The 16,146-nt window shown below is 40.5% G+C and overlaps 1 protein-coding gene across 2 annotated transcripts in view; it reads right to left on the reverse strand.

Moving 5' to 3' along the window:
• Positions 1-1,469: 1,469 nt before the first annotated feature.
• thrab (thyroid hormone receptor alpha b) overlaps positions 1,470-16,146 on the reverse strand; it is a 165,867-nt gene continuing 151,190 nt past the window's right edge. For both annotated transcript variants that reach the window (XM_048171435.1, XM_048171436.1), the window contains 5 exons: positions 13,790-13,937; positions 12,893-13,098; positions 8,317-8,463; positions 5,694-5,952; positions 1,470-5,237 (listed from right to left, as the gene is read on the reverse strand). In XM_048171435.1, the coding sequence (XP_048027392.1) occupies positions 4,987-5,237; positions 5,694-5,952; positions 8,317-8,463; positions 12,893-13,098; positions 13,790-13,937 (1,011 nt within the window). In that variant the 3' untranslated portion in view covers positions 1,470-4,986. The remainder of the gene's footprint in view (positions 5,238-5,693; positions 5,953-8,316; positions 8,464-12,892; positions 13,099-13,789; positions 13,938-16,146) is intronic.

Below are 16,146 nucleotides of genomic sequence, written 5' to 3' on the forward strand. Positions count from 1 at the left end.
CTTCTGTGTCATTCCCATGTTTACGTCAGAACGCCGACTCATTAAAGGCCGGCTCCTGTGTCAGCATCACATGCGTGCGTCATGCTGCTCACATGATCAGCTTTGGCCAATACTAAGCCGGCATTCAGACATAAACACGAAAGCCTTTACTGTGCTTACTGCGTCACCTGCGTAACGATAATGACGGAAGAGATTGTTGAATAAAGTCGTTATTTTTGTTTTGTTCGCTTCATAAAATTATAAAATTAAAGTTGAACCACTGTAGTCACATCTACCTTTACCATGTACCTTTCTGCACCTTGAAAGCGTTAATTATACTGGTGTCTATGGACGAGTCGTATACCTCTCGGATTTCATCAAAAATATTGTGTTCCGAAGATGAACGAAGGGATGTGGAACGACATGAGGGTGAGTAATTAATGACAAAAATTTCATTTTTAGGTGAACTGACCCTTTAAGACTGACAGAGAATGACACACTTCAGCTTTAAAACAGCCTGACAGTCAATATCACTGCTAAATGCTGCTTAAACCCCAAAACATTTCTTGGTTGACAAAAGATTGATTAATGATGTTTCAATCACTAACGCTCACAGATCTGCTTTGGCAAGTGTGAATACACATCTAATTTTCATTTTGAATGTATGAAACGGTTTGAAGTACCAATCCACCGAACCATGAGAGCATTCGATGCAAACACATACATAGAAACACAAAATGCAGTCTCTCAACAGCGGATGACATCATCGAGGATCAGTGGAAAGTTGAACTAGCGCCCTCACATGTTCGTGAGGTTTGACAAAGCAGGTCTCAGGCAGCAGTTATGGTCTTCCTAGACAAACCGAATGAGGCTCATGCAGTTGCGGTGGGTGGGACTCTGGGGGTTGGGAGTGTTTAGAAACAGACATGTCTGCTAATCAGGGCTCACTGACAGCCATTATGCTATCAGAGGGTTTAGCATTGCATAGACATTCTTACTACTGGACGTTTTTTGTCTTTCTCTGAAGAAAACAAAAAGAATAACACACAAAATTTGGTAAAAAAAAAAAGGGCGAAAATAAAAGTACACCACCACCAAAGTGAAACAAAACCAGTATCTACTGTTCTCCTCTGAGGAATCTGATTGGCAGTAGCGAGGTCAGCTAAGTGCTTCTAGGTACCAGACCATACCCGTCTACGTCTCTACCAGCAATCTGACCTAGCGAACGTATGTCTAGCTACCCTGTCAGAAAGAGCGGTTTGAGTGCGGGGCAGAGGGTTGCGGAGGCACAGGGTTAGATTGTTAATTTCAAGGGGCACTTCTTCTTCATATTTGTATTGAACATGCACATTTGCGAGTGCACAAAGCACACATACAGATGTGTGAAGCATTTACAGAGCTACATAAGCAGTTTTCCTTTACAAAAGCGGTTGGATCAGCCTGCGCACGGGCTGTGTTCTGGCCACGACATCCAGTATGTGACGGTTGCATATGGTTAACACATAGTGATTTAATCTTTCGATATCTTTTCGTTTTGTATTTACATCCTTGGTTATGGCCAAACAACTTGTAAAAGTACAAAAAAGAAAAATGAAACAAAACAAAACACAAGTATTGCACCTTGAAGTCGGGCAATATACGCTCAGTAAGCTGTTTGTGTAACATCGTTTTGACAGCACTGTCCACTCTTGCTGGTGACCTGAAGTGAGGTTCTAGTTCCCGGGCTCGGTTCCAGCCCAGTCCTGTCAGCTACATTCAATACCATGAAGCACTCTCTGTTGTCACAGATGCACACGTCTCCCTTTCCAGCCTTTCAGCCACACCGCATCCCATCCGCTCCCATTACGGCCCGTCGCATCAGCGCAGGTGACGGCATTCGCGGACATGGGCGAATGCGTGCAACTGGTACAAATCTGAAGCAGATGGGCTTTCGAGGCCGAAGGAGGGGGCCGTGTGCTTCCGCGATCACATGAACGCTCAAGCGCACATACACCCCATCGTACAGTTCAACACGTGCACTGGACGCACTTTGACACAAGTGCCACGCAGATAAGCTCTCCTCCCAAGTTCATTTAAGCTTTGTGTTGTGTGAGGTATGAGTAGATTGTGTTTCAGTTTTTTTTTTTTTTTTTTTTTTTTCAGTTTCTGTTGCATTATTTCTCATGTTTTTTCCTAAGTCTTCTTTCATAAAAAAAAAGAAAACAAAATATAAAAAGAAAATATTCCTGTTTCTTGTAAATTCCTCTTGATAAAAAGACGAAGGACAGATACACAGACAAACAGAGCAGTCACTTATCATTACAAACTATAGTGAGGTGAAAAAAGAGGTGAAATTCTCTAGTTTACACTGCACGCATGGTCAAAAAGTGACTACGGCTGTTGTTTTTCTCTCTTACATAAAGCAGTTAAGAATCGAAAACGAACACACACATTTCAGTTCAAAACAAAAAGAAAGAAAAGAACAGCTCAAGCTCCGAGATTTGAACTCTTTGTTCTGGAGTCATCTTTTTATTTGTTTTCTGGGTTTGTATTTCTTTTATTATATATTTTTTTCTTTTTCTTTCTTTCTCAAATAAAATTAGAAGGTAAAGCAGCATCAAACCCCTGCGTTCACTCAACCAACCAATCAGAACCGCTGCGGCGTCACTCGTATTCCAAGATGGAACTCCATACCGGCCCTTTACGGAATGCTGACAGTTCCTCTCGTTCTGATTGGCTGCCTTCCTTCGCAAACCTTCTTAAAGAGCAACTCCTCGCTTTGGCTCTTTCATTCTGCTGCTCCCCGTTCACATTCATTCGGTTCTGCCATTCTTTGCATGACTTCAGCCACTCCTTTGTCTCACAAAGGAAAGGCCCGTTTCTGTTGGGTGTTCGTCTCGTGCCACTTCTGGCTTTGAGAGGGCGGGGACAACGGTCTGTTCGTGAACGTGTATGTGCTCCGTCAATCGTTACTGAGAAAGAACGAGACCCGGACATTGCTAGACTTAATACTGACTCTGAGGGTGTGCTCAGGAGCACATGGAGGTGTGGCCTCTGTTTGACAGAGAGGTTGGGGGCGTGTCCTCAGAAAACATGCAACTGATCTGGAGGAGCGGGACCCATCATGCCTTAGTGCAAAAACTTAAAAGGTGCCAGGGGTTGAATCGTCTCTGAAGATTTGGCTCTTTCAAAGCTAAGTGCTCTCATTCAATTGCTAGTTTCCCCGCGTCCCCTGCCCTACACTGAAGAAAGCAGCCGACCCCTCGCTCCACTTTACAAATTACTGCTTGGTATTGAAAAGGAAACAGCGATAGACCCATTTGGTTCAAGCCGGCCACCTCGGGTCCTTCATCTATAGTTCTCTCCATGGCTCCTCTTTGTAGTCAGCGGCATGTACGGTTTAGTTCGCCGTCTGCTGAAAACTAGCTTCCGTTTTGACGGAAATCAAAGTGACACTTGGTCCCGCATGAAAAAAAAAAAAAAAAAAAACAAGAAACAAAAAAAAAAAGCCCATCCGGAATTGTTTTTTTTTTTTTTTCCTCTCAGCCCAGAGAGAAGAGACCTCAGAGAAATCTGACAGGCTACGATGAGGAATGGCAGGCCCTCCTGTCTACAGTGGTATTTCAACATAACTGAGAAGAAACTGTGTTTTTGAGTGTTTATTTCCTGGCTGTCAGTGTGTGAGTACGAGTGTGTGTGTGTGTGTGTGTGTGTGTGTGTGTGCTGAGGGTAGCTGCCCTGTGTCCAGAGGTGAGGTAGAACCTGTCAGCACAGAGGCAGTCATGGAGCCACAGCCAGCTGGAGGTGTGCCCACATTTGAGGTAAAATTAAAACAACACAAGGAAAAAACATCGACAACAGCCAGTCCGCCATGGGCCGTCAGGAGTGTGCGCGTGTGTTCGCACAGACCGGGCAACAGTAGCATCTGAGCGGAACACAGATGGGCTGGACTGAACTCTCAAAGCCCTGCATGGGAGTCCAGAACTACAGCACTGCAGTGCATACAGTAAAATGAGGCATTCGAGTTTTGAGGTGTGTGTTTTAGTACGTTTGTGTGTGTGAGCTGGGTCTGGGAGTATGGTAATACTGTCTCCCTCCCGACACCTGTAAAACACAAAATAAGCGCGGATCGGAGGTGTAGGGGCGCCTGGATTTCCATCTCTGTGACTTTCATGGGACAAAGAGAGGCATGCGGAGCCCTCAAATAAGCCCCTCAAATGGCAAGAACGAACCGTTCTTGAAAAGTCGGTGAGCGGCACCCCTGAAAAATGGCGACCGAGAGCATTTGAACGGTCCATGTCCTACAGAGAAGGGAGGGGGCATATTCTTGCAAGGTCCCAAATCATTTTGAGTAGCTTTATTTAAATATAGCACCTGATTTGGTTCAAAAATGTCCTCCGGCTCCATACATAGGCTCAATATCGAAGAGAATCATGAGGTCTATTAGAGAAGCTCCACATTAGCGTGGAGCTTGGCGTAACTACGGCATGTGAACAGAAGATACCGGCGGTTAATCTCACAAAAATGCTGAGATTTAGATGACTGAAATTAACTGACCACTTCACGACCTGGCGGAGAAATCTACATGCCAGCTGCCATCCAGTCTTAGCAAGAGGGCACCTCCAGTGGTGGCATGACAGTAGTGCAGTCTCTACGTGTACAAATGCATACAAGCTCATTGGAGGATTCGAGTCGTATAAGTACTGCACCTGTAAGCACACTTATAAGAGTGTGTGTATGTGTGTAAATTATGTGTCTAAGGTGTTGATAAACCAGTATAAGACATCATGCCGAGACAGAAGGGCCACGCATGGGGAGTTTAGTGGATGAGGGAGGGCTGAGTTTTCCGCGAAAAGCCAAAAAAACAAAAAGTTGTCAACTTAAACCCCCATATGAAAGCCTTTCTGAAGATGACCCCTGCCAATGCAGCTGCTGCTGGTGAGTTTGGTGCATGGAGGGGGGTGAGACGGGGAGAGAAGCACGGGTTACGAAACGTTCCTGATTCTCCTGCCGCGGCTCACAGGGACGTCACACGTCCTGATCCTCGAAGACCTCCAGGAAAAGTGGGGGGAAGAGTTCAGTGGGGCATTCCACCTTCATGTGCAGAAAGCGGCTGGCGTGGCAGGCTCCGATCATGCGCAGGTCCGTCACCTTCATCAGCAGCTTGGGCCAGAAATGGGGAATGTTGTGCTTGCGATAGTTGATGTAGTGTTCGAACGCTAGGAGGTACATCTCCTGACACTTCTCGATCTTCTCCACACATGTCAGGCCTGTGCGATCTGAAGAGACGGACCACAGAGACAATACTCAGTATATGACCGATTTAGCATTGTAGCAAAATATTTTATTTCAAAAACCATCTAGTTAGGTTAAAAGAAAAGAATGTTTTCTATGGAGAAAATGAATGGGGTTTTTACTCCCAGAACCCGACTGTTACAGGTTTGATGAATTCTCTTGAAAACGCTCCATCTAAAGGAGAACTGTTAGGGCTCAATCCTTAGCTTTGAGCCCTGAGTTCTATTTCGAGTTTCGAGAAATGTTACCATAGAGGGGAACTGCCTATGTACTGTAGGTAGCAGACAGCAAGGCAGCTCACTAGCTTCAGGAACAGAGCCTAACATTCATCCAATTCCATATGGCTGCTTCTTGCTGCTGATCCAGTTTTGAGATTTCTCTCACAAAGGCTGATTTTGGTATATGAGCAGGATTACTGTAATGAAGGTGTCCTCTCTCACCTGAGCTCATAAGCAGCACGGCCTGCAGCAGGGCCACCTCTGTGTCATCCAGGTTGAACTGAGCCAGACTCTTGCCCAAGTCGAAGATGGCGTCAGACACAACGCCCAGCCCTCCATTCTTAAGCTGCTCTCGTTTGACAGCCATCTCCCCGCTCAGGGTCAAGGTCTCGCTTTCTGGGTCATATCGAACTGCAGCTCGTAGGGACATAATCTCCATACAGCAGCCCTTCAGCAGGATGATCTGATCCTCACAAGGCAGCTACAGAAATTAGAAACCACATGATTGCATGATGCATTTCAAATATTGTAATTGTGTCTGTAAATTAAATATTAAATATTTAAAAAAAAAAACAATTCAGTTCACATGAATTCTGATCCTTTTTATATCCTTTTTTTTCCAAAAAATATATGCCAGTATAGGTTCCAGTATTGACAATGATTAAGCTTTTTCCATTTCTTTTCTTTTCTTTTCTTTTCTTTTCTTTTCTTTTCTTTTCTTTTCTTTTCTGACTTTTAGTATTTACACAGCACAGAATGAAGTAGTTATAAATGTCAAATTGAATTTTTTTTTTTTTTTAATTATAGTGTTAAACTGAGAACTGAATCTGCTACTGACAGGATGCTTTCTGTGCATGAAAATCATCATCACGTCTTCAGTTGTGCACCTAAAATGGTCAAATACACACAGCAATATGTCAAAATGCCCATCCTTGGTGAGTATTCATGGAAACACAGTCGATGTAAGCACTGCATGTTGTTCTTCACAAAAATACATAAAATGTTTCACATCATTTACAAAAGCAACAAGGTTCAGTCAGTATTGTTCAGTATTATTTTGTATATTACAGTCTGTCTAGGTGTGTATTACAAAGTGTGGAAAATACAGGAGGCATAACGCTCAACGTAGAAAAAAGACTGCGAGGTAGTGGATGACGGTAAATTTATTGTGTAGACAATAATAAATTTGATGCCATAAGGGTGCTGTGTAGTCTACTATGCAAGAATGTTCAGACTTGCGGTTAAGGGAGAGTTGTTGAATGTTAAATATGGAGAGAATGCCACATAGCTATGAATGATGTAATGTGGCAATATCACACACACACACACACACACACACACACACACACACACACACACACACACACACACACACACACACACACACACACACACACACACACACACACAATTACCAAAGCCACAACTGTACAATTCATCCTAACATGACAACATAGCACATACATACAAACCCACCCACACTGACACATTCTTGAAATGTGTTACCGTTTTATCAGTTGAATAATCTGCCAACAACTACAAATGACTAGGGATGTCCTGAGCAGATCTCAAGGATGTGGCCCGATTAAGCATTTTTTTAACTGATCGGTATTGGCTATCTTAAGCCCGATCCTTTACTGTACGTCAGCTGTCACACAGGTGTTGTGCAATAGGTGGCAGTATGCATCTTCAAATGGATGTGCCAACCGCCATTAAAAGGAAAATAAGTTGCTGTGTTCGAAATCACCCCCTATATCCTCATTCACTATTCCCTAAAATAATCCACTTGAGGGAATGAAGTGAAAATGAGTGAATTCGGACACTGAGTGCGCCGGAAGGGCTGCTGCTTTTGCATAGTTTGTGCATGCAATTTAATAATCATTTGAAACTTAACAAACTGGCAGCTCCAGTAGTAAAATAAAAATATTTATCTTGAACATGAAAACTATGTATAAACCTTAATTAAACAGTTTATTAATCAGTTACAAATGAATTTATACCTGTATGATATTATGCTGTAGCCACATTGGACCAAAAGGATGGAAAATGATTCAACTATGGGCGCCACCTTCTGGCTAGACGCGGGTATTCATTCGGCACGTGACTCTCACAGAGCATTATGGGTATTCTCTAGCCTTTGAGCGTACATCAGTTGTACACTTGTTACTGCGGTGCATTGTGGGATTGAATGAGTGCTCTCCATATCGTCCACTATGGTTTCGGACACCACTAAAAATGGCTGTCCCCTCAAATAGTGCCCTATTTAAGGGTATAGGGGTGTGATTTCGGACACAGCCCAAATGTGCGTGCTTGATGAAGTCTGTTCTAGCTTCTGCTGTTCTGCATTCGAGCTTCTGTGTTTAGCATATTTGATGCGTACTTTTGTAACGGATCACTCAAAAGTAATTTTTTTTTTTTTATCTGCCTTCAGACTATCTGAGACATCGTTGCCACAAAGCATTGCTACGAGTTGCTTTTTTCCTTTTTGTTGAAACTATTCTTGCTATATATACACTGTATATATATATATATATATATATATATATATATATCACAAACTGTATATATATATACACACACATATACATATATATCAGTAGTGATAGGTGCCCCCTTTTTCGGTATCGGCAGATACTCAATATTCAGTGACTCGGAGGCACAAAAAACTTGATCAGGACATCCCTACAACACAAATTTAGAGCAGGACAGCAGCATATTTTCAGCTAATTAGGCGTTAGTGTTAGTCACTAACATTACAAGGTTTAATTCAACAAACTAATTACAACTGAACAAAAAAACTTCAAAAAGGCTGTAAAATAAAAACAAAACCTAACAGCACTCTCACCTCCGAAAACATGGGCAGTTTTTTGGCAAAGTCAACAACACGTGTGATGGCTGGGGTGATGATCTTGGTAAACTCGCTGAAGGCCTCCAAATCCACTTTGTCACCGTCTGATGTAGGGGCCACCGGAGACTGTCCGATGTCCTCCGGCTGCAGACAGAGACAGATTCACAGCGGGTTAACTGTGTCTTTTACTTGGCAGAGAGACTGAAAGTGGCTTTTATAACAAGCAACATAATGTATTTCCATTGAGGAATATATGAATGAGATAGACAGAACAAGATGCATGTGCAAGGTCTGGCTTTACAGTTATGTAGGCCGATAGCCTTGAAAAACCACAGCGTTTGGTATCTTCAGGGTGGATTAGAGGTCAGCCATGTAAAAACTCTGGACAAACAGCCAAGTAGCCGTGGCATGTTACATGAGTCAGAATAGAGGTGATTATAAATGCTCAAGAGGCAGAGCTGCAATTACAGCATTACATGTTGGCTGTTGCAGTTGCATATATAGTTTTTGAATGCGAGACATGGCTATGATTCATGTACTGCATTCAACACCTCTGACATATAAGAATAACAAGTGAATACATTCTCAGGAATGAAATAAGCAAAAAAGGGATTATAAAAAGTTATCAAATTAAATATGCATATAATTGTAAATGTATATAATATACTTGTTTTGAAAGAAATATAATACCTTTACTAAGCATGGTTGCATTAAATTGATCAAAAGTGACAGTAAAGACATTTATAATGTTACAGAAAATGATATATTCATCAAAGAATCAAGGAAAAAAAAAATATATCATGGTTTCCACAAAAATATTAAGCAGTACAACTGTTTTCAACATTGTTAATAATAAGAAATGTTTCTTGAAGCCCCAAATCAGCATATTTCTGAAAGATTATGTGAAACTGAAGAACTGGAGTAATGATGCCGTAAATTCAGCTTTGCCATCACAGGAATAAATTATATTTAAAAATATAAAATTTTATATTAGTTATTAGAGTTATTTTAATTACTGTATTTGTGATCAAATAAATGCAGCCTTACATTATCAAAATGAAAAAGAAAAAAGAAAAAAAAGAATCTGTCCTAACCTATTTAATATTCATGTAATTTTGTGATATCAGCATGTCTGCGCATAAACAACCCCAACCAAAAATTTTAATTTAAAAACATGTCCATGTGGTGGACGTCACCCCTTGCAGCACAAATGTGACAGCCCTAAAGACTTCAAACTCTGCAATCACATTGATTTCTTTGTTTCTGATAAAGCGAACAGACAGAAATAAACAAAGACACTGAATTCAAGACAAGACTGCAGAAAAAAGCGCAGTGCTGGCCTACATATAAACACTAATTTGTTTCATTGTGAGAGCAAACAAGGTTCAAGACACTTCAGCTGTGACAGACAAGCTGTTTGAATAATTACTCTTATTAATATTACCATTATTAGTGCTAAAGCAGCCTTAATGCGACACATACAAAGTTCTGGCATGAAACTCTAGAATAGATGGTGCTGGTTGATAAGGTCCTTAACTCATTTGGTAGCGATCACGTCATTGTCTGCATAGCGCAGCTGATTGATCGCCTGTGATGTCAGAGGGGCAACGAGCTTGTTGTTTGTTTGAGGTTAGCAGTCTGCAGCGCACTTTCAGAAATCCTCCACCTTCCCCAGCTCACCTGTATAGATCTGGTACAGGGTTTATTTCATGTATGTTATATGTGCAGCAGCAGCAGCAGCATGTCTTACATGCTCACAGCAATGTCCGTGAATGTGTTGGCAGTAGCAAGTCTCTGTACTTGCTCTGCAACAGCAATAATCAACAGCAGCAGCATAGCAGATCTATTCTGCCAAGACCAAATACATTACATTGCCCTATCCATTACCATGCCAATCTCTCTGAGAGTTGTCATGAAAGAAATACAGTTCAGAAATTACAGCGCAGACCACACAGAGAGGCAGTGTCTAGAAAGTAAATAAATCGCAAAAGAATCTCTTCAGCGATTCAGAATGTGCCTCTGAGGAACTTCTGCTGCCGTTTAAGATTTGTGTGTTTGTGTTTACGCTTTCCCAGACGGACAGGACTCTTTTAACTGTGCCGCACTGGTGTATTTGTGTAAGTTTTAACAAGCATGAACCAAAGTTTGTGTACGTCTCTTCTTCCAGGAGGTGGGGGGAAGAGCAGGCCCTGGATACGTCCCAAATGCAGCCTGTGCCTGTAAGACCCCAGTGTAAACTATCCCTTCTACTGGTCCACTCTGGCCTTCTCACTGCTGAGAATTTGGCACAGTGCTTTCTCACTACAGAGATCTTAAGACTGCCCAGTTGGACTACCGACAGGACAGAGTGAGTGTTCCCATGGAGAAAGAGAGTGCAGTTTATCGGGGTCATTCGGGGTCTCGGCCTTGCACTGTTATTGGAGGCATATCTTGGTAGTAAAGGTTATATAGGCTGAATTCTTTATGGGCCGTTTTATAGGAGTTCTCAGCTGGCCGGGGAAGTGGTTTCTCTGTCCCCTGTGGATGATCGTAACAGGGTCTAGTACATGCCGAATGTTTAGACTGGTGTGTGTCAGGGCTTTGATAGTACTCGTAACGGCTGGGAGGGCGGTGGATGTTCGGTGGGCTGAGAGAACCAACTTTGGTTCTATGATGGACACTGGAGAGTCTCCAAATCACTCCTTCTCTTAGTAAGATACCGTGCATATACTCAACATATGTGAACTCTGGTAAAGAATGCTTTGAAGAACTGTTTTTGTCCATACAATGAAAGTCAATGGGGTCCAAAATAACACTGGACCGCTTTGACTTTCATTGTTATGGACACAAAAAACAGAGAGACTTTTTCATTTTTATAAAGGTTTGGAATGACATGAGCATGAGTAAATGACTCTCTTTTTCTTCTCTTTAAGATCAATTAGTCTTTTAGGATTTTGAGAAAATATCCTGTGTGTCTCTCCTTGACTCTTCCTTTCCATTTTCTCTTCCTGTACCCTGCCACCTCTTTCACAGTAGGTAGTATTTTGTGCGAATGAGCGATTAATTCCGTCTAAACTCTTTCCTTCCTCTTTCCTTCCTTCTTCATAAACAGAGACACTTTTATAAAGGCCCTTCATGGCTACATTCCAGTTATTACCTTGACGAAGGCTGCTTGTCTGCTGAAACGTCGGTAATAATAAAAATGCTTAAGTGAGTGTGCAGTTATACTCTGTTCTTTAAATTGTAGTTATACCTGTTAATAACTGTTGCTTTAGCACTCGCTGTTGCCCGGTCACAACTGATATGTGCAGACTGGTACTGTCACTCATAAAATTGATTAGCAAGCTGTGTAAACAAATGCTAATGTGCACTGACAGATAAGGCCATAGCAATGCGCTAAACTAAACTAAAATGTAGTGACAAGATAAACAGAAATAAAATAAATGCACACAAATAAAATAAAATAATGTTTTTTCTCCTTCATCTACCTAAACATCTATTATATGGAAAAATTGTACTATTTTAGATGCTACTATTTTCTGTAAAGCTGCTTTCAAGCTGAATGTATTGTGATAAATGTAATACCAGTGTTATTTTAGTATTTCTATATACTATTATAGTATATATTATTATATTGAATTAGCTTTAGTCTTATATTGTAATGTGCATTTTTGTTTTCATTTTTTTATATATATAGCTATATGGGAACTATATATAGTTCCTATATAGCTTTAAATATATTTTTATTTTAGTTTTGGTAATTTTAATACTTTAACTTTCACCAACACTTTCTTTTAAGTTTTTCACGTAATATTTATATTTTATTTTATTTCAGCTTTATTACTAAAAACAATTTTTAAAAGTATTAGTTAGAGCTCTACGATTCTGGATAAATTAAGAATCACAAAAAAATGTAGTTTCAAACAGAGATCATGTTTCTCCCACGACAACTAAAAAAAAAAAAAGGTTCTGACTTTAAAAAAAAAATCGGTTTGAATGAATGATTCAATGACTCACTCATAAATCGGCTACTTCCCTTTTTTCATTACTGGATGAATCAGCATTGAACGAATCTCTTGTATGAATGGTTCAATAATAAACAAATTTTTTTAACAGTCACTTGTCGCCACCTGTTGGCGTAAGGATGTAATCAATACAAACGTTATTTGAAGTGCCATGTTACTTTCAAAAGGTCATTATCTATTTTGATCGCTTCCTTAGACATCAGTGTTTATATATTCGAACTATAAACTTTTATCACAGTTCTGTGATAATATGAATATTTATAACACAGAAATAACAATACTGTGTGGTTGACTATTTTGAAGAAGAAAAAAAATGACAACTGGTTCTCTCTGGCTTTGAGATTTGAATGTTCTTGTGTGATTTGGTCAAAGGTTTAATAGACACAGGTGAATCGTTGTCATTTAGGAATGAGATTGCATGAGTGTCTGAATTGAGATCACAATCTTTTAATGATTAATTGTGCAGCTCTAGTATTAGTTATAGTTTTAGTTAACAATAACAACACAGTTATACAAATAAAACTGACTTGACCTGACATCGCGCATGCTGACACAAAGTGCTTGCTTACCAGGAACTTGCGTTTCTGTTTCCAGTGAGAGCCCTGTGCATTGGTGTGGCGGTGAGCTTCTGTCACCATACGGATCAGCTCCCATTCTGAGCTGGTGGGTTCTGGACGATTCTGCAGGGACTTGACCATCTCCTCCTTTTTCCGCTTCTCACGGTTCTCCTCAATCAAGCGCCGTTTCGCGACCCGCTTGGAGTCGTCCAGAACCACTACACCAAAGAGAAAAAAGGGGTTAATTCTCCCAATGTCATGATGCATAAAACACATTGTACTGTACAATTAAGTTATGGTGCCTCTTAATTTGGTTGCTTTTCCAGTGAATCTTTAATTTTAAGGATGTTTAGACACTTTTCCTGGAAAACAAAAGTAATGATTTTGCAGTGCAGAATGGCAGTGACAGAATGAGTAAGAGCATCAGGCAGGGATCAAAGTAGAAACAAGAGACATCCATAAAATATTATAGAGTAGAGAAAGAGAGGGAGTGACAGAGGAAGAAGAAATGTGGTCTGGGCTGAACATGTGCTGTACATATGTGAGGCGTACAGACATATGTGAAGGGGAACCCCAGACTGAGCACTTCAGTTTGCATAGGATTAATGTACCTTCGCTGTCAGCATGCATTTGTGTATGTAAAGAGCAGGGCTGCATTCATGATCCAATACAGTGGGGTCCAAATGTCTGATGTAGAAGTTCAAACACTTCTGTTTTAAATTATTTTCCTGTTTATTACAAATTCTATTAACTTAGGACAACTTAGAGATACAAGACAAACTGCTGATGATCATGTTTGAAATCATAGTGACCATCATGCAAACCTACCGTATGCACTGACTCATGTTTATTTTTGCATGTTCAGTGATTTTGTATGTTATTTGCATGACTGTGTGCGAAATCACTCACGATCCATGGCCATGCCCACGGCGATGCATTTCTTGAAGCGGCAGAGCTGACACTGGTTGCGGGTGATCTTGTCGATGATGCAGCAGCCATCGTATTTACAGGAGTAAGAGGGGTGGAGGTTCTTCTGAATGGTGCGCCTGAAGAATCCCTGGAAGTGAGTTGGATAGAGAGTGTATTCAGACGGCAGGGAGTCAGACAGGTGTTATCTGTCACATATCGTTCCCTTATAAGGATCTGACACTTTATTTAGAAAACAAAAATGTTCTATCTACACAGTCGAATGGAAAAAAAAACTTTGAAGCTCAATATCTCAAAACTACTCGGAATGCAGACAGAACCTTATAATTCCAAGGGGACGATATGGAGCAGGCGGATGCAAAGAGGCTTTTTGTCTCGTTTTGCTGTAAAAACATCAAAAATATCCTTTTGAAAGTCAAAAATGTGTATGAGAATAATACATGTTTTCAGAGAATATGTAATGGATTAAGTTGAAGCCTCATTTTCAAATAAATTGATCTTGTTTTAAGCAGCCTAATAGTTACATAGATGAATGCTTAAAACAAGCAAACAAAAAATATTTGCCAATGACTTATATCTTACCAACTCTTATATCTTAACGATATCTTCTGCAATGTTGTCTTGTTTTCTGTAGGGTTGCCAAAATGCTAAAATTTCAGTAGTCAATACAAATATCAGTGGAAAATTAGTCTTGATACCAAATTCAATTCCACACCAAAAACTAATATGCTCTTGAATAAATTCCTTTATTTTGAGAAATCATAACAAAAACCAAACCAAACCAAAACAAAAACAAAAACAAAAAGAAGAAACATGAAAACAAAAAATACAAAAAAATTATAAAATACAGGTGCTGGTCATATAATTAGAATATCGTGAAAAAGTTCCCTACATGTAAAGTAAAACATTTCAAAAGTTTTTTTTTTTTTTTTTTTAATTTTGATGATTAGAGCGTACAGCTCATGAAAGTCCAAAATCCAGTATCTCAAAATATTAGAATATTTCCTAAGATCAATCAAAAAATGGATTTTCAAAACAGAAAAGTTCAAGTTCTTTAAAGTATGTTCATTTGTACACTCAATACTTGGTAGGCAGCACTTGCTCCTAGCACAAATTACAGCATCAGTGAAGTGTGGCATGGAAGTGATCAGCCTGTGGCACTGCTGAGGCACTATTGAGCCTTCAGATCATCTATATATTGTTGGATCGACTGTTTCTCATCTTTCTCTTGAAAATATCCACAGTAATATCATGGTCAGCAAACCACTTGGAAGTGGTTTTTGCACTGTGGGCAGGTGCTAAAGTCCTGCTGGAAAAGGAAATCAGCATCTCCATAAAGCTTGTCAGCAGATGGAAGCATAAAGTGCTCCAAAATCTCCTGGAAGATGGCTGCATTGACTTTGCACTTGATAAAACACAATGGACCAACACCAGCAGACGTCACGGCCCCCAAATCATTACTAACTTCAGAAACGTCCCACTAGACTTCAAGCGGCTTGGATTCTGTGCCTCTCCAGTCTTCCTTCAGACTCTGGGACCATGATTTCAACATGAAATGCAAAATTTACTTCTGAAAAGAGGACTTTCGACCACTGTTCACTGTCCAGTTCTTTTTCTCCTTAGCCCAGGTAAGATGCTTCTGACGTTTTTTCTGTTTCAGAAGTGGCTTGGTAGTCCTTTTCCTGAAGATGTCTGAGTGTGGTGACTCTTGATGCGCTGACTCCGGATTCATTCTACTCATTGTGAAGCTCTCCCAAGTGTTTGAATCGGCTTTACTTGACAGTATTCTCAAGCTTGCGGTCATCCCTGTTGCTTGTGCACCTTTGCCTACCCAATTTCTTCCTTCTAGTCAACTTTGCATTTAATATTAGGGGTGTGACGAGATCTCGTGGCACGAGATCTCGCGAGACTAAACCGTGACGAGATTTCTCGTCGAGGCGAAAAGTAGTCTCGTGATGTTGCCATGACAGAGTGTTAGGATGATTAGGAAAGAATATGCCACCGCTACGTTTACATTTTGCCTCCACTGTCGTTTTGCTTTGTATTTAAATAAAAAAAAAAAAACATTTAATTCAGTTGGATAACGGTCGCCGCCGCTCCATATTTACAGAGTACGCGCGACCGTTTAAAAGTGAAAGTAAACGCGCGTGCGCATTCAAACGTGATTTCAATACCCCGCATTTTGAAAGCGGCTCACTGATGAATACAGATATCTCTCAATATGAAAGCTATTTTAGGCTGGGCAGTGTAGTTGTAACCATCTCTCAGCTCTGTATCAAAGAAAAATTTGGTCTTATTTGATCTTTGAATATTGAGAGAGTGCGATTATGGTTGCACTT

Source organism: Megalobrama amblycephala, linkage group LG20, assembly GCF_018812025.1.
Source record: "Megalobrama amblycephala isolate DHTTF-2021 linkage group LG20, ASM1881202v1, whole genome shotgun sequence".
NCBI lineage: Eukaryota > Metazoa > Chordata > Actinopteri > Cypriniformes > Xenocyprididae > Megalobrama > Megalobrama amblycephala.